Source organism: Ovis aries, chromosome 15 (genome assembly GCF_016772045.2).
Source record: "Ovis aries strain OAR_USU_Benz2616 breed Rambouillet chromosome 15, ARS-UI_Ramb_v3.0, whole genome shotgun sequence".
NCBI lineage: Eukaryota > Metazoa > Chordata > Mammalia > Artiodactyla > Bovidae > Ovis > Ovis aries.
This window is the reverse complement of record NC_056068.1, coordinates 82027435-82049702: the sequence shown is the minus strand read 5'-3', so window position 1 is coordinate 82049702 and position 22268 is coordinate 82027435. Positions and strand designations below refer to the sequence as shown.

The 22268-nt window shown below is 48.3% G+C and overlaps 1 protein-coding gene and 1 non-coding gene across 8 annotated transcripts in view; both read left to right on the top strand.

The window, feature by feature from the left end:
• Positions 1-22268, top strand: part of NCAPD3 (non-SMC condensin II complex subunit D3) — a 62519-nt gene that overhangs the window by 23644 nt on the left and 16607 nt on the right. For 4 of the 7 annotated variants that reach the window (XM_042233610.1, XM_042233607.1, XM_042233605.1 and 1 more), the window contains 7 exons: positions 3663-3739; positions 4262-4396; positions 5157-5377; positions 11791-11982; positions 12304-12401; positions 12489-12604; positions 19964-20071. In XM_042233610.1, the coding sequence (XP_042089544.1) occupies positions 3663-3739; positions 4262-4396; positions 5157-5377; positions 11791-11982; positions 12304-12401; positions 12489-12604; positions 19964-20071 (947 nt within the window). The remainder of the gene's footprint in view (positions 1-3662; positions 3740-4261; positions 4397-5156; positions 5378-11790; positions 11983-12303; positions 12402-12488; positions 12605-19963; positions 20072-22268) is intronic. The other 3 variants (XM_042233608.1, XM_042233606.1, XM_060399601.1) reach the window with 2 other exon arrangements.
• On the top strand, positions 11333-11405 carry TRNAS-GGA (transfer RNA serine (anticodon GGA)). The gene has a single exon. It is a non-coding gene; the product is annotated as a tRNA-Ser (tRNA).

Genomic DNA, 22268 nt, shown 5'->3' with positions numbered 1-22268 from the left:
CCACCAGTGGTGGTTAGTGGTTCATAAATGTGTGTAATCAGCTTCCAGAAGCTTCTCATTAACTGACTGGGAAACCGCATCCCCACAAGCAGCCAGCCCCTGTGCGCCCCCTGTCTGTGGATCCTCCTTTTCTGGACATGTCACACACGTGGAACCCTGGAACATGTAGCCTTGTGCAGACAGCTTCTCCGCCATCTGTTTTCAAGGCTCATCCGCGGTGAGGCATGCACTACTGTATCAGGACGCGATTGCTTTTTATGGCTGAATATAGTCCATTGTTGGAGAAGGCAGTGGCACCCCACTCCAGTACTGCCTGGAGAATCCCATGGACGGAGGAGCCTGGAAGGTTGCAGTCCATGGGGTTGCTAAGAGTCGGGCACGACTGAGCGACTTCACCTTCACTTTTCACTTTCATGCATTGGAGAAGGAAATGGCAACCCACTCCAGTGTTCTTGCCTGGAGAATCTCAGGGACTGGGGAGCCTAGTGGGCTGCCATCTATGGGGTCACAGAGTCGGACACGACTGAAGCGACTTAGCAGCAGCAGCAGCATAGTCCATCGTATGGATGGACCACATTTTGTGTGTTCATTCATTCTGGCAGTTCCTCAAAATGTTAGACGTAGAGTCACCACGTGACCCAGCAGTTCCACTCCTCAGTGTGCAGCCACAAGGGAAGAGGAGTGGATCCATAGACACGCGCACACACAGCATCCACACTCATGCACAGCATGGTATGAGGGTGTTTGTAGAAGCATCCTTCACAGTAGCCAAGAAGTGGAAACAGCCCAAGTGTCCGTTTAGCTTTTGATTTTTGAGGCAAAAGTTCATGTTGTCTACATCCAGATCCTTTTCGAATATGATTTGCACACCTGTTTTTCTCATTCTTTGGGTTATCTTTTCACTTTCTTGATGGTGTTCTAAGAGTTTTTTAGTTTTAGCTCTTAACATTTTGGTCTTGGTTCAATTTTGAGTTAATTTTTACTTATGATGTGAGTTAGGAATCCAGCTTTCAATGTGAATATCAAATTGTCCAACTCTTTCTGACCCATTGGACTATACAGTCCATGGAATTCTCCAGGCCAGAATGCTGGAGTGGATAGCCTTTCCTTCTCCAGGGGATCTTCCCAACCCAGGGATCGAATTCAGGTCTCCCACATTGTGGGCAGATTCTTTACCAGCTGAGCCACCAGGGAAGCCCAAGAAGACTGGAGTGGGTCGCCTATCCCTTCGCCAGGGGATCTTCCTGACCCAGGAATGGAAGCAGGGTCTCCTGCGTTGCAGGCGGATTCTTTACCAGCTGAGCTATCAGGGAATGCCAGTGTGGGATGTATTGCCACTGTGAGAACACTAAGCTTTCCAGCCCATGAGCAAGGGATGCCTTTCTATATGTAGGTCTCCTCTAATTCACTTCAGTGATGCTTTATAGTTTTCAGTGTGTAACTCTTGTGGTTTACACTTAGTCCTAAGTATTTTATTCTCTTTGACTCTGTTTATTATAAGTGAAATTGCTTTCTTAATTTCACTTTTGATTGTTTATTGACAGTTTATACAACTAATTTTAATGATTGGTCTTGTATCCTGCAATGTTGCTAAATTAGTTACTAGCCTTAAAAGGTTTTGTGTGTGTGAGATTCCTTAAGATTTTCTGCCTATCAGATCATGCCATCTGTGAGAATAGTCACTTCCTTTTTCTAATCTGAATGCCTTTGTTTCTTTTTCTTGCCTATTTTCCCCGGCTGGGACCTCTAGTGGAGTTGAAGTGGGGGACGTAGACATCCCTGTCTTCTGTCTGTCCTTCCCGTTGAGCGTGGTGTTAGCTCTGCGTTGCTTCAGGGTGACCTTTATCATGTGAGGAAGTCTCCTGTTTTCTGGTTCGGGTGACTGGTTTTATCGTGAACAGGTTAGGATTTTGCACACAGCACTTCTGCATCTATGGAGATGATCACGTGGCCTTGGTCCTCTGTTCTGTGATGGGGTATCACAGTGAATGATTTTCCCATGTCCTCGGATAAATCCCAAGCATGGAGTATAATCCCTTTTGTATCTTGCTGGGTTAATTTGCTAATATTTTGCTGAGGATTTTTTTTTTTTAATTTTTTTATGCTTTGGCCACACCCCGGGGCATATGGCTCCTTGACCAGGGAACAAACCTGTGTCCCCTGCCTCAGAAGATTGGAGTCTGCACCACTGGACCCAAGGGAAGGCCCTTGCTGAGGATTTTATGTCTGTATTCACAAGAGATTTTGGTCTGTTTTCTTGAGCTATTTTGTCTTGTTTTGCTCTCAGGATAATACTGGCTTCATAGAATGAGGTGGAAAGTGATACAGGGATTCTGTTTTTTGAAAGAGTTTAGGAAGCGTTGTTATTAATTTCTGTTAATTGGTGTTTTTGTTAACAGTTGACCGACTCCAGTAGAGCCATCTGGTCCTGACCCTTTGTGGCTGTGTGGGAAGTGTTTTGCTTACTAGTTCAATCCCTTGACTTGTTACGGTGTATTCAGTCTTTACTTCTTCTTGAGTTAGTTTGCCTAATGTATATCTTTAATAATATTTAGATATTTAATCCAGGTTACTTAAATGTGTTAGCATAAAACTGTTCCTAGTGTTCATAACCTTGTCCCTCCTTCATTCCTGATTTTAGCAATTAGACTCATCTGTTATTTTCCATTTAGGAAAATGTTAGTTTTGTTGATCTTAAATAACCTACTTTGATTTAATTAATTTTATTTGATTTTAATTGATTTAATCTGATTTAATTGTTGTTTCATTTTCTACTGTTCTTTCTTGTGCATCAGCATTTCTCAAGTGTGGTTTGGGGTCCCTCAGCCTCCTTCAGTGGGCCCTTGAAGTTAGTAGTTTTCATAGTAATATTAAGACCTCAGTTACCTTCTACTCTCTGGTTTTCTCAAAAGTGTACTTTGGAGTTTGTAGTTTGTACAACTGCACGAAAGTGTAGTTTGGAGTTTGCAGCAGAGGTCCCAGACAGGCAGAAGCAGGTAGGAGCAGAGATGACAGCCCAGCTGTCTTTTCGGTCTGACAGTGAAGAGTTTGCAGAATGTGAATCAGTGCCATGCTCTTCACTGCCTTTTTATTTTTCAGTTATAAAGTATATGCCGCTTATTTGGTATCTTAAGATGAGTTATTAAATCTTTCTATAATTCTCATTTTAAGTTTCTAATTCATGTTAGAAGCTACAATCCACATTTATTTGAAAAAAAAAGAAACCTCTTATGAGTCTTCAGTAATATCTAATAATGTAAAGGGGACTCTTGACGGGAGGGTTTTAAAATTCCTGTTTTGTCTTGTCTTACTTAGCCTTTAAAACACCCAGTGGTTTACATCTTCCCGTTTGTAGTAAACAGAATGAAGAATCTAGATAAAGTCAGAATCTTAGTCTTAGGAGCCCAGTTTAAAGCTTAATTTTCCAGAACTTATGCCCTTTTGAAATGTTGCTACTCTGCCTACTACTGCTTCTGCATGATTGTGAATAAGTAATTATTTGAATTTTCTTCTGTTTCTACATGATTTCCTGCTGTGGTTTCTTATGATTTAAAACCAGCTGACTGGCCAGTTTTGGGTTGGCGCGTGCTCTCAGGAGCGTGCGCTGAGAGGCTGGGGCTCTCGTGTCCTCAGCCTGTAATGACTTCTTGGTGTTTCCTCAGCAGAAATGGGTTTCCTGGTGTCACTGAGGAATAGGGTCGGCGACGAGAAGACCAGTGTCAGGAAGTCTGCGGTCCAGGTGTGTTTCTCTGGACATTCTTTCCCTGCCCTCTTTTTAAGCATTGACAGCTTGAAGGTGCAAGAGACTGTCTTAAAACCTGTTCTGTCATATTCAGTACTCATGTTCCACTTGATGTCAGTTCACCTTGTCCCTGTTAAATGTAAATTACACAGATGAACTGAAGGACCCTCTGTTCTTAAGTGGCCTGCTGGATTGCTGGCTTCCTAGGAACCACAATTTTAGATCCTTAATTTGTTTTTTAGAGTAGGGATTCTTAACCTGGCGTCCACAGATGGATTTTGATAGGGTTCATAAAACCCTTGAAATGGTTTCTGAGTACATGTTGATGTAAAATATATGTCAGATTTTCTCCAGAGAGGTCTTAAATTTCCTCACATTCTAAGGGGTGGGATGTTACTGGGAGGAGGGACGGATCTGTGATCTCAAAACAGAGAGTCAGGAACTTGAAGGATTGTTCTGTGTGCAGTCTGTGCTGACTGGTGCCTGTGTCGCCGCCGGTGTGACCTGCGTACCTTCTAGGTCCTGGTGAACCTCCTGAAGCACTGTGACATCTCGAGTCTGCAGGACGAGCTCATCATCCTGCAGGACCGCTGCCGGGACGTCGCAGTGTCTGTCCGCAAGCAGGCCCTGCAGTCTCTCACCGAGCTGCTCCTGGTGAGGCTGGCCGCGGTGTGTCTGAGGTGCCCTTCTCCATCAGGATAACCCAGCCTAATGATGATGGTGCGCCCGTTAGCAACCCTCCTGAGCCACCATGGGACCAGCAGTGTACAGAGAGGAACCTCTCCACCACTTGTGCTGGATTGCATTTCTTATTAAATATGCATGTACCATGTGGACTAGTGCTGGAAAACGCTAGTAGTCAGCATACATCTCACACAGAAATGTGAAGTTTAAAACCAGTTTGGTTAGGCCAGGGGCCTACATTATTTTTTGTCCATTGAAACCTGTGTAGGTGACATTGCCGAAGGAGCAGATCCACTGACACTGTCTGTATACTGTATATAGTTCACTTCTGCTAGCTAGCCAGCTTTTGAAGAATTTTTAAAGTGGTTTTTTTTTTTTTTCTCACAGCAGAAGACTTTAAACAATGCCTGGTTTGACCTTCTTCATTAGCATCTTTTCCGATTCCTCCTTGAGATAGATACTTCTTCTCTCAATCTTGAGTTATTCCAAAAAAGTGCTGCTTTTTTACCAGTGATAATCACTTTAAGTCTAAAATTTCAATATGCTCTGCTTTATAGTAACTGGAACTTGAACTTTGTTTCCACTTATATTTGGAGCATGACATTTTCCCGCTGTTAGGTTTTGTCTGTAATTGTGTTGGAACCACCTAATAACACATCCTAAAACATGGCTCACACCTTTGTGTGATCTGTGCTCGCCCCTTTATGACTTCCTGACTTGGACTTCTCAGGCCCAGCCGCAGTGTGTGCAGATACAGAAGGCCTGGCTGGGGGGCGTGGTCCCGGCCGTGACGGACGATGAGAGCAGCGTGCAGGACAAGGCCCTGGAGTGCCTGGACCGGCTCCTGCTGCAGAGCGTCCAGCACCACCGCGAGGGCTGCGCTGCGGACGACGGCCAGGCGCTCGCCTGGGCGCTTCTGTCGCTGCTGGACACGGACAGCCGGAAGCTGGGGTATGCTTGTCCTGGGCGGCTGCGTGACGGGCCTTGGTTATCAGTTCCCGGGTTGATACTGGAAAATCAGCTCTCCAAATTGCTTGATATACAAAGACTCAGTCCTGGTCTCTTTCTCTTGACCTAGCTCAAGTCTCTCAGCGTTTGTGGTGACAGTCTCTGTGCAGCCTTCCTTCGCCTTTCTGAGGGCCCCCAGCTTCGAGCTGCTGTCTTAGCGTGCAGTAGAAGGCATTAGTGGGTCTGCTACATTGCCGTTCACTTTCCACAGTTCTGGCTGCGACAGATGGCTCCCTGATGAGGACGCGTTAGGCTTTCTGACGCTCTGCTGGACTGGTGACCTAACCGCGCCGCCGTGCCCTTCCCGCGTGGTGCTCCCTGGTGCTCGCTGTGCAGGGGCAGTGCAGTGGCGAGCTGGCGCTGGCGCTGGTCAGTGCTGGCCTCTGCGGCAGGGAGCTGCGGCTGGCCTTCGCTCGGGCTCCTTTGACTGCGCTCTCCTTGCCTTGTTTTCTTTACTGTGCAAGAGGCACCGCCCTCCCTGTGTGTGTGCGTGTGGAGGAATCAGCATCCAGTGGGAAGAGCAACAGGGTTAGTGTAGTGTTGGTGTTCAGTCACTAAGTCATGTCTGACTCTCAGCAAACACATGGATGGCAGTGCACGAGGCTTCCCCGTCCTTCACCCTCTCCCGGAGCTCACTCAAACTCATGTCCATCCAGTTGTGATGCCATCCAACCATCTCGTCTTCTGTCGTCCCCTTCTGCCTTCAGCCTGTCCTAGCATCAGGGTCTTTTCTAATGAGACTGCTCTTCGCATCAGGTGGCCAAAGTACTGGAGCTTCAGCTTTAGCATCAGTCCCATCCAGTGAATATTCAGGGTTGATCCCCTTTAGGATGGACTGGTTGGATCTCCTTGCAGTCCAAGGGCCTCTCAAGAGTCTTCTCCAGCAGCACAGTTCAGAAGCATCAATTCTTTGGTGCTCAGCCTTCTTTATGGCCCAACTCTCACGATCATACATGACTGTGGAGAAACCATTGCTTCGACTATATGGACCTTTGTCAGCAAAGTGATTTCTTTGGTCTTTAACACACTGTCTAGCTTTATCATAGCTCTCCTTCCAAGGAGCAAGGGCCTTTTAGTCTCGTGGCTAAAGTCACCACCTGCGGTGATTTTGGAGCCAAGAAAATAAAGTCTGCCACTGCTGCCTCTTCTCCCCCTTCTGTTTACCATGAAGTGATGGGACCAGTTGCCATGATCTTAGTTTTTTGAATGTTAAATTTCAAGCCAGCTTTTTCACTATCCTCCTTTACCTTCATCAAGAGACCCTTCTTTAGCTCCTCTTCATCTTCTGCTCTTAGAGTGTTACCATCAGCATATCTGAGGTTGTTGATATTTCTCCCGGCAATCTTGATTCCTGCTTGGGATTCATTTCCCAGTATTTCGCATGATGTGCTCTGCATAGCAGTTAAATAAGCAGGGTGACAGTACACAGCCTTGTCATACTCTTTTTCCCAGTTTTGAACCATTCATTTTTTTCCATGAAAGATTCTTAAGTGTTGCTTTTTGACTTGTATACACGTTTCTTACGAAGACAGGCAAGGTGGTCTGGCGTTCCCATCGCTTTAGGAATTTTCCACAGTTTGTTGTGATCCACGCAGTCAAAGGCTTTTGCAGTGTCAGTGAAGCAGGAGTAGATGTTTTTTTGAAATTCCTAACTTTTTTCTCTATGATCCAACAAATGCTGACAGTTTGATCTCTGGTTCCTCTGCCTAAACCCAACTTATACATCTGTAAGTTCTTGGTTCACGTACTGCTGAAGCCTGGCTTGAAGCATTTTGAGCGTTGCCTTGCTAGCATGTGAAGTGAGCACAGTTGTACAGTAGTTTGAACATTCTTTGGTGTCGCCCTTCTCTGGGATTGGAATGAACACTGACCTTTTCCAGTCCTGTGGCGACTGCTGAGTTCTCCCAGCCGGCTGGCGTAGAGTGCGGCACTTTCAGAGCATCATCTTTCAGGATCTGAAACACTCAGCTGGCGTTTCCTCGCGTTCACCAGGTTTCTGCATAGTGATGCTTCTAAGGCCCGGTTGACTTTGTACTCCAGGATGTCTGGCTCTAGGCGAGTGACCACACCTTCGTGGTTATCCGGATCATTAAGACCTTTTTTGTGTAGTTCTGTGTATTCTTGTCACCTTTTCTTAATCTGTTCTGCTTCCATTAGGTCCTGATTATTTCTGCCCTTCATTGTGCCCATCTGCATGAAATAGTTCCTTCGTATCTCCAGTTTTTTGAAGAGATCGCTGGTCTCTCCCGTTCTGTTTTCTCCCCTCTTTCTTGGCATTGTTCAGTTAAGAAGACTTCCTTATTTCTCCTGGATATTCTCTAGAACTCTGGATTCAGTTGGGCATATCTCCCCTTTCTTCTGCGAGGGTGACAGGCGGGAAGGCCAGGGGCCTCCAGATGGGGGAGATAGGCTGCAGGTGTCAGACGCTGCTTATCTCTCTCTCAAGCGGCAGGAGGGAACAAGCCAGGGATATATATATATATATATATATCCCCCCCTTTGTGCAGATAAAAAGAGGCTTCTCTTAAAAGTACTGTGTTGCCATAATGACACCTGGTTCCCCCTGAACTTACCTTTTCTCAAACCTTGAGTTAACCAATGCATTTTTATTACGGAAATGTTTGTCTTAAGCTATGTTAATATCCTATGCATTTACCCCAAACTCTGTCTTCAAGTTGGTTCCACCTAATGGCTCAGAACCCGCTTGACAAAGCAGTATGTTATACTCAGACATTGTTCCCCTAATCTATGTAAACGAAACTGTTTGTATGGTAATCTGCTCTTCTACAAGATTCAAGTCAATCGTTTTATGGCCTGGGATGAATCCTCTGGTGCTGAGATTATCCCAAAATACATTTTATGGATGAGGGGCCTGGTGCCATTCTCTGAGTTTTAAGACATTCCTTTCTTTCATTAACAGACTGCTCAGTTCAGTTCCGGAGAAGGCAATGGCACCCCACTGCAGTACTCTTGCCTGGAAAACCCCATGGACAGAGGAGCCTGGTGGGCTGCAGTCCATGGGGTCGCAAAGAGTTGGACATGACTGAGCGACTTCACTTTGACTTTTCACTTTCATGCACTGGAGAAGGAAATGGCGACCCACTCCAGTGTTCTTGCCTGGAGAATCCCAGGGACGGGGGAGCCTGGTGGGCTGCCGTTTATGGGGTTGCACGGAGTTGGACACGACTGAAGTGACTTAGCAGCAGCAGCAGCAGCAGCAGTTCAGTTCAGTTAGTTCAGTCACTCAGTCATGTCTGACTTAGTGGGGGGGTGCTCTTTCTGCCCCCTTCTGATGTCTATGTCAGAAGCTTTCTCTGTCTCCTTTATACTTTAATAAAACTTTATTACACGAAAGCTCTGAGCGCTGAAACCTTGACCCTGGCCGGAAGCCGGGAGTCCCGGCGTGTGGCGCGGCTCAGCCACAGCCTTCCACTCCTCGCCGTCCACTTCTGTTCTCGGCTCAGTGGGTGAGGGAGCCCTGCAGCACAGAGGACGCAGCCCGAGCGGGTGTGGTCCCTGGGTCCAGGAGCGGAGCCGTGCTCGGCCGGGGAGCACCCCCTCCCTTCCAGGGGCGCTCCTCACCTCAGAGGCGGGCCGCTGGCGCGGGCTCGGGTGTGGCTTCTCTGCGCCGCCTGTTCCCCTGAAGGGGATTCCGTGGTCTCTGCGCTTTGTGGGTCTGGCTGCTTCCGCTCACAGAAGTGCCGGGCCCACTCGGGGCCCGTGTGCAGCTGTAGCGCGTTCACCGTCATTGTTGGGTGTGTGTGTCGCAGTCACGAAGGAGCCACAGTTCATGTGTCCTGTCGGCTGTCGGCTGACGATGGATCGTTTCCAGTTTTTTATTGTGGGGGAGAATGCTGTGACTATTTCTGGGCGTGTCTTTGGTGCACATCTCTGCTGCGAGTGTCCCCGGGAGCGGTGCTGCTGGGCGTGCTCTTATCCTCCCTGGAGCCGCTGCAGGCGGCGCTCCGGAGCGGCGGTGCCGGGCGGAAGCGCTTCTGGGAGCTGCAGCTGCTGCCTGTCTTCGTGCCCTCGGTCTGTCTTTCTGGTCGTTTTGGTGGCCGGTGTTTGGGGTCTTGGGGGTCTCAATTTGCACTGCCATGGTGAGTGATGCAGTGAGCCCCTCTCACAGGGGGATTAGCGTCTGGATACTCACGCTGTGCATTGCCTGCCCAGATAGCGCGCCGGTTTTTAATCAGGCTGTCTGTCGCTCTTTTGCTTGTTCACCCAAAAGCGCTCAACGTGTAGAAACACTGCTGCACGCATCACAGATTCCTCCCCGGCCCAGTGCTTGCCTCTTCAGCCTCTTAATGGTGCCTTTTGACGAGTTCAGTTTGTTAGTGGTTTTCTTTATGGTTAATGGATTTTTTAAGAACTCTTTTCCTATAGATGTCTTGTAGGCTATGTAGATGTCTTCCTGGGTAATTTCTTAGAAGTTTCATTTTTTTCTTTCCCCTGCATGGTTTTTATCTCCTTTTCTTTCTCTGGCTTAGAGTGGCTTCCGTCGATGGTGGTGTGACTGCAGTCATCTCTGGAGGTGGAAAGAGTTGAGATGAGCTAGACCAGCCTGATGGTGAGGGTCTCCAGGCAGGAAATGGCAGCGCAGAGACCGAGAGGCCTGACCCTCTCGGATCCTAAATGACAGGGCTGCTAGGGGATTTCTGGGCCAAGAAGCAGAGCTGGGGCCAGCCAGGGCAGGGGAGTGCTGTGCGTGGAGCCCTGCTTTAAATGCCTGCTTTTGGCTCTTCTCGCGGTGGAGGGAGTCGCCAGGCTAGGCTGTAGCTTGGAGCAGGGAACGTGGAGCAGGCCTTCTCGGAGTCTGCATCTGGTGCGATGAGGAGCACGGGAGTCGGCGCACCGGTCAGGCGGTGGGCTGTGGTGTCAGGGAGAAGGGCCAGTGCTCCTCCACAGGGGTCGCTGGGGCAGGCCCCGAGGGCGCGTCGGGTGGCTCTCAGGCTGGCGGCCAGCCGTGCTTTTCAGGAAGCCCAGGTGATGTTTGCTGAGCTGCATTCTTGTGACTGCAGTGGGTTGATACTGGCTGGGTCCAGTCAGGGGGCCTTTGGAGACGGCTCATCGCTGGTGGAGGGTGTGTGTGACCACCCTCCAGGGGAACTGGATTTGAGCTCTTGAAACTGTTAAGTTCAGAGGACATTTCTCATTCTGTTGGCTTCCTGTAGTAAATGTCATTTAATACTCTGTGTGATTCTTGTAGATAAATTTTAAAATATTTGTCAATTCACTGTATCTTGGTTTTGGACAGCAGTCAGGTTTGAATCATGTTAGTCGTTTGCAGTAAAAGTCTAGATAGATTTTTTAGATAAAAGCTAATTTGTTAATGCAGACCATTCATTTATATGCGTATGCTTACTGTGTATGGGTGTGTTTATTTTCTTGTAGGCATCTTCTGCATGCTTTGAGAATTGTTTTTTTCATTTAATGAAAAGGTTTTGCTAACCTGAATATGTGTGTGTGTTCCTAGCAGAAGAAGAAATTACTTGGAGAAGGAATGTATTTGTTTTTCCACTTAAATATAAAATGTCACATTTGTCTTGTGAGTCGTATGTCATTCACTGCTGTGGGAAAAAATAAAATAAGAAATGGTCTAAGAGTAGCAGTGACATCACACAGACACTTTAATACATCAGAAGAATTTTTGTTTTCTTTTAGAAAAGTTTGAAATATGTAGTTCTGAGTGGTTTTGACAGGTCATAGCTAAGTTGAGCTCCTTTAACACCACTGTATTTCACCTCTGGGATGTTCTTTCTCCCCAGCCCTTCCACTGAAAAAGGACATTGTCTACATGCTCTGTGACTAAAACCTCATAAGCTCTGCATGTGTGTGCTGTTGGCATCCTACCACATATGGGTACATACAAGTTTTAGAGGGTCTCACGTGTATTCTTCCCTGGTGGCTCAGAGGTTACAGCGTCTGCCTGGAATGCAGAAGACCCAGGTTCAATCCCTGGGTCTGGAAGATCCCCTGGAGAAGGGAATGGCACCCGACTCCAGTACTCCTGCCTGGAGAATCCCATGGAGGGAGGAGCCGGGTGGGCTGCAGTCCATGGGGTCTCAGAGTCGGACACGACTGAGCGACTTCACTTCCACTTTTCTGTGTATTCTGAAACTTTATTCTTCCCTTTAAAAGTAGAAACTTTGGGGAGGAGGTGGGTTAACATACCGTATTTGGTGTCGTAGCATTTGGAAGGACACCTCGGTTGGTATCAGACGTGCCGCCTGGTGGGAACTCCTTTGTGGCTGCTGTACTGGAGGCGAGGCTGCCGCAGAAGCCCGCAGCCTGGACTGAGGGGTGGTCGAGGCTTGTGCACTCAGTGACAGTCCTGCTTTCCGTCTCTTTTCCAGCTGCTATTTAAACAAGGCTTTTCATATCTGGTCCCGGAAAGATAGATTCTCCCCCACTTTTGTAAACAATGTGCTCTCCCACACGGAAAAGGAGCACTCTGCGCCTGCCTGGATGCTGCTTGCCAAGGTGGCTGGCGCGTCGCCCGTGCTGGACCACTCCACTGTCATCGAGGCCTGGGAGAGGATGAGCAGGTTCGCACTCTTGTCACGGGGCTGCCACTGGACCCGAGGGAGTCCTGGACACAGGGCTTGTGTCTTGAGGAAGTGGGCCCTCTCTTAGCTGTTTGTGTACATGGGTCTTTTCTTTAAATTCTGGTGTAAAAACCAAGAGGGAAAATGGAATCACTGTTAAGCTTTGATTGTCCAAGTACAGGAAGTGCCGTCGCGTTCCCCAGCTTGGCTTGTGGGCCAGGCTCCCTCCTCCCTCCAGTGCTATAATCCGGGAGGAGAGCGCTGCGCCGGCAGCAGTGCGTCCCGGCTTCTGCACTCACTCTTCCTCTGCCCTCTCCCCAGCCAGCAGAACCCCAGTGAGGACACCTTGGGGCACATCCTGTGTGTCATCCGGCATATCGCCAAGCACCTTCCTCAGAGCACCCGGGACATGGTGGCAGGTGAGTGTCTGCCGGAGCTCCGTGGAAAGGCTTGCCTCTCACTTTGTTTTGAGAGTTAAAAACCTGGAGGGAATTGGCTCTTTTTAGCTGTTCTCAAGAAAAAGCTGAGTGGATTCTGCTGGTCGACACTGTTGATCACCCCAGCTGTGGACACTTTACAAAGCCTGTGCCGGGCAACTGCAGGGACACCAGCGGAGGAACAGGTACACCACAGACTCGTGCGCGGCTGTCACTCGTCCATGCGGAGACAGAGGGCTCTGCCCTGAGGCTGGGGGTTGCTCCTCGGCCAGCCTGGAAGGGCAGTTAGGTCTTCAAGGAAGCGCCCATCTGACCAGCAGTTGACATTCCCCAAGAAGACCTTGGCTGCTAAAGACAGCACCTTTAGAAGGTCACCTCCTTGGTTCTGGGCGCCACTGTCTTCTAGAAAGTGCATCCTGGGCACTTAAGTCACTCGGTCATGTCTGACTCTTTCCGGGCCTCCCTGTCCTTCACCAGCTCCTGGAGCTTGCTCGAACTCATGTCCATTGAGTCGATGATGGCATCCAACCATTGATCCTCTGTCGTCCCCTTCTCCTCCCACCTTCAATCTTTCCCAGCATCAGGGTCTTTTCAAATGAGTCAGCTCTTCACATCAGGTGGCCAAAATATTGGAGTTTCAACTTCAGCATCAGTCCTTCCAATGAATATTCAGGGTTAATTTCCTTTAGGAGAGACTGGTTTGATCTCCTTGCTGTCCAAGGGACTCTCAGGAGTCTTCTCCAACACCACAGTTCAAAAGCATCAATCCTTTGGCTCTCAGCTTTCTTTATGGTCCAACTCTCACATCCCTTCATGACCACTGGAAAAACCATCGCTTTGACTAGGTGGACCGTTGTGGGCAAAGTAATGTCTGCTCTTTAGTATGCTGTCTAGGTTTGTCATAGCTTTTCTTCCAAGGAGCAAGCGTCTTTTAATTTCATCACTGCAGTCACCATTCGCAGTGATTTTGGAGTTCAAGAAAATAAAGTCAGTTACTGTTGCTTGTTTCCCTGTCTGTCTGCCATGAAGTGATGGGACCAGATGCCATGATCTCTGTTTTCTCTCTTTTCTTTCACCTTCATCACCTTCTGCCATAAGGGCGGTGTCATCTGCATGTCTGAGGTTGCTGATATTTCTCCTGGCAATCTTGATTCCAGCTTGTGCTTCATCCAGCCCAGCATTTCGCATGATGTCTCTGCATATAAATTAAATAAGCTGGGTGGCAATATACAGCCTTGGCGATATACTCCTTTACCAATTTGGAACCACTCTGTGGTTCCATGTCCGGTTCTAACTGTTGCCTCTTGACCTGTATACAGGTTTCTCAGGAGACAGGTTAGGTAGTCTGGTAGCCCCATCTCTTTAAGAGTTTTCTGCAGTTTGTTGTGATCCACACAGGGAAAGGCTTTAGCGTAATCAATAAAGCATGAGAGTGGAGTTGCTCAGCCGTGCCTGGCTCTCTGCAACCCCGTGGACTGTAGCCCACCAGGCTCCTCTGTCCATGGGATTCTCCAGGCAAGAGCACTGGAGTGGGCTGCCATTGTCTTCTCCAGTAAGCATAAGTAGGTGTTTTCCTGGAGTTCTCTTGCTTTTTCTATGATTCAAGAGATGTTGACAATTTGATCTCCAGCTTGAACATCTGGAAGTTCTTGGTTCACATACTGTTGAAGCCTAGCTTGGAGAATTTTGAGCATTACTTTGCCAGCGTGTGTGATGAGTGCAATTGTGCAATAGTTGGAACATTATTTAGCCTTGCCTTTCTTTGGGATTGGAATGAAAGTTGACCTTTTCCAATTCTGTGGCCACTGCTGTTTTCCAAATTTGCTGGCATATTGAGTGCAGCACTTTCACAGCATCATCTTTTAGGATTTGAATAGCTCAGCCCGAATTCCATCATCTCCACCAGCTTTGTTTGTAGTGATGCTTCCTCAGGCCCACTTGACTTTGCATTCCAGGATGTCTGACTCTGGGTGAGTGATGATACCATCACTGTCATCTCAGTCATTAAGATCTTTTTTGTACAGTTCTTCTGTGTGTTCTTCTAGGAAGTACGCCTGCTGGGCCCTTGGTCCCAAGATGGAATCTGCAAGGTTGTCTTCTCATCCTCTTAGGCTGGGTGCTCACAGTAGCCTGGGGGCCCCTCCTGCCTCAGTTCCTCCCTCCCTCCCAGGGTGTGTAAGCGCTCTCCTCCTGGCCGGGCCTCCCCCCAGGCCAGAAGGTTTTGGTAGATCTTTGTGCTATTTCCCCCTAATGTCTCTGGTACCAGCGCCTCCTGCTGACACACCCTCGGGAAGCTCCCTCACAGACCAGCGTTCTGTGGGAGACGGGGGATTAGTTTAACTTCTGAGTGCTCTCCATTTCAGTATCTCTAATGATGGGTCGTCTTATTACCATGTATTCAGTTTTTGTCATGAAATATACTTCTGAAAGTGAAGAAAGTGAAAGTGTTCGTCGCTCAGTCACGTCCGACACTCGCAATCCCGTGGACTGTAGCCTGCCAGGCTCCTTTGTCCATGGAAGTCTCTGGGGAAGAATACTGGAGTGGGCAGCCATTCCCTCTCCAGGGGATCTTCCTAACACAGGGATCGTACCCGGGTCTCCCACTTTTTAGGTAGATTCTCTACTGTCTGAGCCACCAGGTATGCCTGGATTGCACTTCCAGACAGTGCTAATCATGATGAAGCAGTGTAGGACTGGGGACTATTAATCATGATTTTAGAAGCCAAAAATTAGATGATTGCCGAAATACTGAGTTGGCTAGAAAGTTTCCTCTTGTTTTTATGGAACATCTTATGGGAAAACCCAAACGAACTTTATGGCCAACCAATATATTTACATTTCCTAGAATAAAAACATTATTGCTTCATCTGAGCCACCTGCCACCTTCCTAGGCTTCCTTTTCTTGTATAAGTTCCTTTTAAAATGTCCTTCCCTCATAAGTTAACAGGTATAGTAAGACAGCATAGTGTAACTTTTTTGCTTAGGGTATGAACAGGTTGAAATTTACTTAATTTAAAAAATACCCAGCTCTTTCTGTGTCTGGGATTTTCCTTACTAAACTTTTTGACACTTCTTGGTGGAAGGGATACTTATTTTATTTGATTTTCTAACCATTTATCTCTGATCCAAGAAAGTGTGTGAAAACCTGTTAAGTAAGGGACATTCCCTCAGTAAGGAGCACGCGTGAATAGCAGAAAACAGGTAGGGACCAAACGAGAAGCTGATGATGAGGAAGAGTGCCAGGGGGAAGGTGGGGGTTTGTGGCCTGTGCCGAGGGAGCCATCCTGCTGGTGTCTGAGGTGCGTTGCTTGTTGGTGCGGAGCCAGGCCTGTGGCTCGGACCCCAGGTCCCCAGCCCTGGCTGGAGGAGGGTCTGCGCTGGGGGGAGCCGGGCCGAGAGGACGCACTGTCTGCCCGCCACGGGCCCCGGTGCTCAGAACAGTAAGCTGGGTCCTTGTTCGTCTGTGGGGAAGGCTGAGTTCTCTTCTCATGTACAAACGAGACTGGAAGAGTGTGGAGCTCACTGCTGTGTCAGGAGAAGGCAGGGTTTTGGCTCTGCCCCCACAGCGTGGTGGACAGGGGACTGAGGCCCGATGTGTCCCGGAAGCTGGGGGTGATCTCCATCCAGGCGACCAGAGACATACCTCTGTCTCTCCTTTTTCTATAAATGAACATCCTGTGTTTTACGGAGAAAAACAGGTGCCAAAGACACGACCGCCGAGCCACAGGCTGGGACGTGGGCGTGGCTGCTCTGCCAGTGGCCCTGAGCTGCGCCGCTGTGGAGCCGCGGTCCGCAGTGGGCGCTGTGAGTGGCACCGGGGTCTGCAGCAGAGGCGCGGTCTTGCTGTCTGCACCAGTTGGGTCCGAGACCAGTGCCCCGTCCTCTGTCTCAGGACAGCCTTCAGAGCAGGGTGGGTGAGACCGGGTGAGCGGCAGCGAGGGGTCAGAGCAGGCTAGCCAGGGTGGCTGAGGGGCCTGGCGTGAGCAGCTGGAGGAGGAAGTGCGTGAGAGGAAGAAGCGTGGGGCAGCAAGTCGGCCTAGAGACTAAGACAATCAGAGTGACTCAGGGTCACTTAGGACTGGTTTGGACCAGTAGGTGGGAATTGCAAGGAGACAGATCTTGGGCAACTGAAGAAAAAGCGTTCTGAGGTCTGCCTAGACCAGACAGACTCACCTCTGGACACGGCTCTGGTCAGCGGGGATGCTCAGGGCAGAGCTGGAGGCAGGGCGGGAGCGCCTGTGGGGACAGGGCCCAAGGTGGGCAGGCAGGCAGGCTGACCCGCAGCTCACCCAGCCTCTGAAGTCTTCCTCTCACTAGCAGCCGGGGGCCTGGGGACCCAGACGACTGGGACACAGCATGTTCGTTCCAGAAGGTCCAGGTTGTGCTGTTGATGTGTAAAGCTCAGCAGGGGTGTGCACACATTTTAGGCCAGGTCAGCCGCAGAAGTCTGGGTTGTGATGGTTGGTGGTTTGCCAGCAGTTTGGCAAACTTTGAGTACCGCCTTGTGGTTGAGCTGCAGGGCGCTACCTGGGGTGATGGTCAGACTGCCCATTCCTAAGGCCCCTGCCACGCAGTGGGGGAGACCCACAGGTAGCAGGTAATTCTGTGGTAGAGTAAGTCCTGAAACAAGTGAATGTCCTTCTGATTTTTTATTGTTAGTGTATAGGAGTGCAAGGGATTTGCATATTAATTTTGTATTCTGTGACTTTACTGTGTTCATTGATGAGCGCTAGTAATTTTGTGGTGGTATCTTTAGGGTTTTTTACATAAAGAATCATGTCATCTGTAAAGTTTTTACTTTTCCAATCTGAATTCCTTCTATTTATTTATTTTTTCTCTGACTGCTATGGCTGGGACTTCCAAAAGTATGTTGACTAATAGTGGCAGAGTGGGCACCCTTGTCTTGTTCCTGATTCTGGATGAAATGCTTTTTTTTCCTGCATCGAGAATAGTATTTTCTGTGGGTTTATCATATCTGGCCTTTATTATATTGATAAATGTTCCATCTGTGCTTACTTTTGAGCTTCCCTTGTAGCTCAGTTGGTAAAGAATCTGCCTGCAAATGCAGGAGACCCGGGTTTGATTCCTGAGTTGGGAAGATCCCCTGGAGAAGGAAACGGCAACCCATTCCAGTATTCTGGCCGGGAGAACCCCATGGACAGAGTAGCCTGGTGGGCTACAGTCCATGGGATCTCAAGAGTCAGACACAACTGAGCCACCACCGCCATGCCTGCTTTCTGGAGAGTTTTTTATCATAAATGGGTGGTGAGTTTTGTCAGTAGCTTTCTCCCAATCCGTTGAGATGATCATTTGGTTTTTATATTTAAATCTGTTAATATCATGCATCACATTGATTGTTTGCATGTATTGAAGAACCCCTGCGTCCCTGGGATAAAGTCCACTTGATCATGATATATGACCCTTTTAATGTTTTGTTGGATTCTGTTAGCTAGAATTTTGTTGAGGATTTTTGCATCTATGTTCATTAGTGATACTGGCCTGTAACTTTGTGTTTTGTGGTATCTTTGTCTGGTTTTGATATCATAGAGTGAGCTTGGGAGTTTTCCGTCCTCTGCAATTTTCTGGAAGAGTTTGAGCAGGATAGGTGCTGGCTCGCCTCTAAACTTTTGGTAGAGTTCGCCTGTGACGCCGTCTGGTCCTGTTCTTCTATTTATTGGAATATTTTCTATCACAGTTTTGATTTCCATGTTTGTGATTGGTCTGTTCATATTTTCTGTTTCTTCCTGCTTCCATTTTGGAAGACTTTCTGAGAGTCTGTCCGCTTCTTTCAGATTCTCTGTTTGATTGGCATGTAGCTGCTCATGGGAGTCTCTCACGACCTTTTGTATTTCTCTGTCGTCTGTTGTAAATTTTCATCCCTAATTTTATTCATTTGCGTCTTCTCCCTTTTTTTCTTGATGAGCCTTGCTGTTTGTCAGTGTTGTTTATCTTCTCAAAGCACCAGCTTTTCGTTTTATTGATCTTTGCCATAGTCTCCTTCATGTCTTTTTCATTTCTTTCTGCTCTGATCTTTGTGATGTCTTTCTTCTACTAACTTTGGGGGGTTTTTGGTTCTCTTTCTAGTTGCTGTAGGTGTAAGGTTAGGTTACTTGTTTGATTTCTCTCTTGTTTCCCGGGGTGGGCTTGTGCAGCTATAAACTGCCTTCCCACCCGTGCTTTTGCCGCCTCCCACAGGTTTGAGTCATCGTGTTTTCATGTCATTTGTTTCTAAGCATATTTTGATTTCCTTTTTTATTATTTTAGTGATCTGTTGGTTATTTAGAAGCATACTGTTTGACCTCCATGTGTTTGTATTTTTTATAGTTTTTTCCCTCTGTAATTGATTTCTAATCTCATAGCATTGTCAGGAAACATGCTTGAAATGATTTCACTTTTTAAAAATTTACGAATGTTTGATTTATGGCCCAGGATGTGATCTGTCCTGGAGAATGTTCTGTGTGCACTTGAGGAAGAAAGTAAAATCTAGGAAGATGGTACTGATGATCCTATTTACAGGGTGGCAAAGGAGACGCAGGCGTGTGGACACTGAGAAAGGGAGGGGGTGGAGGGCTTGAGAGTGCAGCGCTGGAGCGTGGAGGTTACCGTGTGTGAAATAGACAGCTGGGGGGAGTTGCTCTGTGGTGCAGAGAACCCAAAGCTGGTGCTTGGGGGCGCCTAGAGGGCTGGGATGGGAAGGGAGGTGCACGGGAGGTCCAAGAGGGAGGGGACATGCGTGCGCCTGTGGCCGGTTCATGCTGATACATGGCACAGACCATCAAAGTGCTGTAAAGTAAGTGTCCTCCAATTAAAAGTAAATGGAAGATATGGCAGACAGCGACTGTCTGGCAGTGTAGCGACCTGTCACGGTGTGGAGCCGCTCAGCTCAGCCTGGGTGTTGAGTGGCATCCAGGTCATAGGGAGCAGCTGAGACCCTCTGCAGCCCGTTGGGTGTGGTGAGGTGCATGGGCTGGAGATGGGACCCCTGGAAGTCACTTTCACTAACAAGAGATTCTGAAAACTTGTCTCTAATGAATACATTCCAGGAGGGTAACAACTATTATTTTTAGTCTGTTTATTTAAAATGCACTCTTCAGTACAGCAGTTAACTCACCATCTTCATGCGCCAGAAGAGTTGCAATGTGCTTGTTATTAGAGGAGCACTGCTGTTACAGATCTCTTAGAAATGGGGCCTCGAGACCTCCCTGAGTAGATGTCTGTCCCTCTTACAGAGCCAGTGTAGAAAGACAGACCTAACATATACGAGGACTGTCAGGGTTAGAATATGTATACGCATACAAAATGCAGTGCGCAGAGTGTGCTGGACAGAGCATGCCTGAAGCGTTCTTTGTGGATCCCACCTGACCAGCTTGCATTGCCAGGCCACTGAAAGGAGGAGCAAGGATGCAAACCATGGTGGCTGGGGTTTCCGTGGCCTCCAGCTTATGCATTTGGAGGCCACAGCGTTTCTTCTGTGCGAGTCGTATGCCACGGGCAGTCTGCTGGATGCACGGCGCCCCTCAGAGGTGACCTTTGACTTGCCGCAGGAGTTACTGGTGCAGGCGTCAGGGGACGTGCTTGCCACCTGCGTGCGCCACCTTTCCGACATCATCCTGAAGGAGGACGGGCCGGGCCGGATGAGAGAAGACCTGATGGTAAGTGGCTGCCGTCTCCCCGTCCTCCCCGTCCCGTGCCGGCGGGGCTGGGGATGCCTTTGTGGTGTGTGTTTCCGACACCGTGAACAGGAGAAGGATGTTCCTAGCCTGATGCTTACTCTTCTTTTCTAGAATTTTTTACTGCTGACCTATTCATTTTCTTCTCACTCACTACCTGGGGGAAATGATGGCAAATGCTTCTCCCAGTTGGGTCCTGTGAGATTCCTGATCCAATAGGGAGAACACAGTGTGTGTTGTGAGCTCAGAAGTGACAGGTGAGAAGAGAGGAACGTGAGTGTGCTCTTGCTTCTTTGGGATTGAGTGTGGTGTTTTGTACAATTGTCTGCTGTGTCTGCTGAGTGGTTTGAACATCAGGCTATAGAACAGTTCCCAGGTCACATGTGAAACAAGAAGAGATGTTTGAAAGCTGGAGAAATTCCTGCCCCGGGAGCAGTGAGGTTGTGTGACATGCAGCTGCTTTAGAAACTGTGTCTTGAAGAGGTGCCTTTGAGTCTTTGCACACGGGGCCTGTTTTCTCATCCAAGTGGCTGGCTGTCAGCAAAACATTGGTGATTCTGATTCTGGCATCTGACACCATCCAGGAAGGGCCTTTTAGGCTAGGCTATCACTTAGCTGAAGCCGGCCATTTTCCCCATTTGTTTGTTCAATTCCTGTTCCCCCCTGTTCAGGTCAGTTACCCCTCGCACTTGAAGCTGGGGGTCAATGGCTGTTTGGATATTTTGGAGGAGAAGAATCTTTGTGCTGAGACATCAATACGCTCCCAGTTCAGTAATTAGAATTATCCTAATCAGTAGGAACCCTGGTGTTTTGGGTCAGAGGCCGCAGTGTGTAGAGTGGCCTTGACCCAGGGCTTCTCTGGAGGGTCTTTCTCTGTTGATGGGTCTGGGATTCCCTACCCAGTCTAAGAAAAAGGTGTAATATGACCAGGGACTTTTCCTTAGTAAGACTTTTTTTCCTGTTCAATATGTCACCAGAATCTACCCTTCAGTCAAAATACATGGAGAAGTTTCCCGTATATATATTGTTTACTTCACTCTTATTTAAATATTATTCAAATATTCCATCCGTTCACTGAGATACAGTATGTTCAGGTCTCTCTAAGCACATACATCATTATTAGCTTTCTTACTCTAAAAAGTCTTTACTTAACATTTTACTGTTTAGTTAATATCACTCTTGTATTTTTATGATTGAATAATTAAAATACTGTTGCTTAACTATTAAGCTGAACATCCTCAATAAAGACACAGTAATGGTGCCTTGAGGTTTTGATGAGTTTCGGGAGGAATCTTACTAGTAAGCTAACCAGGAGGACAATTTGAAAGTGCATTTAAAGTGTGTAGCAGGCTCTATTGGAGAAGGTGATGGCACCCCACTCCAGTACTCTTGCCTGGAAAATCCCATAGGCAGAGGACCCTGGTGGGCTGCAGTCCATGGGGTCGCAGAGTCGGACACGACTGAGCGACTTCACTTTGACTTTTCACTTTCATGCATTGGAGAAGGAAATGGCAACCCACTCCAGTATTCTTGCCTAGAGAATCCCAGGGACGGGGGAGCCTGGTGGGCTGCCGTCTGTGGGGTCGCACAGAGTCGGACACGACTGAAGTGACTTAGCAGTAGCAGCAGCAGCAGCAGCAGACTCTATGCCCCCTCGTCCTACACGGCCCTTCTGAGGAGGCAGAGCGCCATCCCAGAGTGCAGGGCTGTGCGTCGGAGACGATGCAGGCAGCAAAGGGTTCAGTCGCGTAGACGCGTGGCGACACGTGGCAAGCTCTGCCGGCATCCTTGGTTTTAGCACACTGTTGTGCAGTTGTCAGACGCATTTGTTGTCTAATTGACGTGAAAGGGTGCCTGATGCTGGAATTTAGAGTCGCGACCTTCAACCCAGTGGGATTGGTAAGTGTGGGAGAAACGCAAGCATGGAGCCCTATGACCATAACAATACTTGGAAAAGAAAGTCATCCAGAAAAACAAGGGTGGTATCTTGTGGGCGGCAGGATTGTGAGTCGGCTGTTCCGTGTTCCTGTTTACTTGGGAGCACCGAGGTCACCCCTGTTACCACAGTGTACCTGCTAGCCAGCGCCCCTTTGACTTGCAGGAGTATCTGGAGGTAGATGATACAACTGCTTTAGGCAGTGGCTGAGTTTTTCCAATGGCTGTGTCTTGTTTCGGAGGG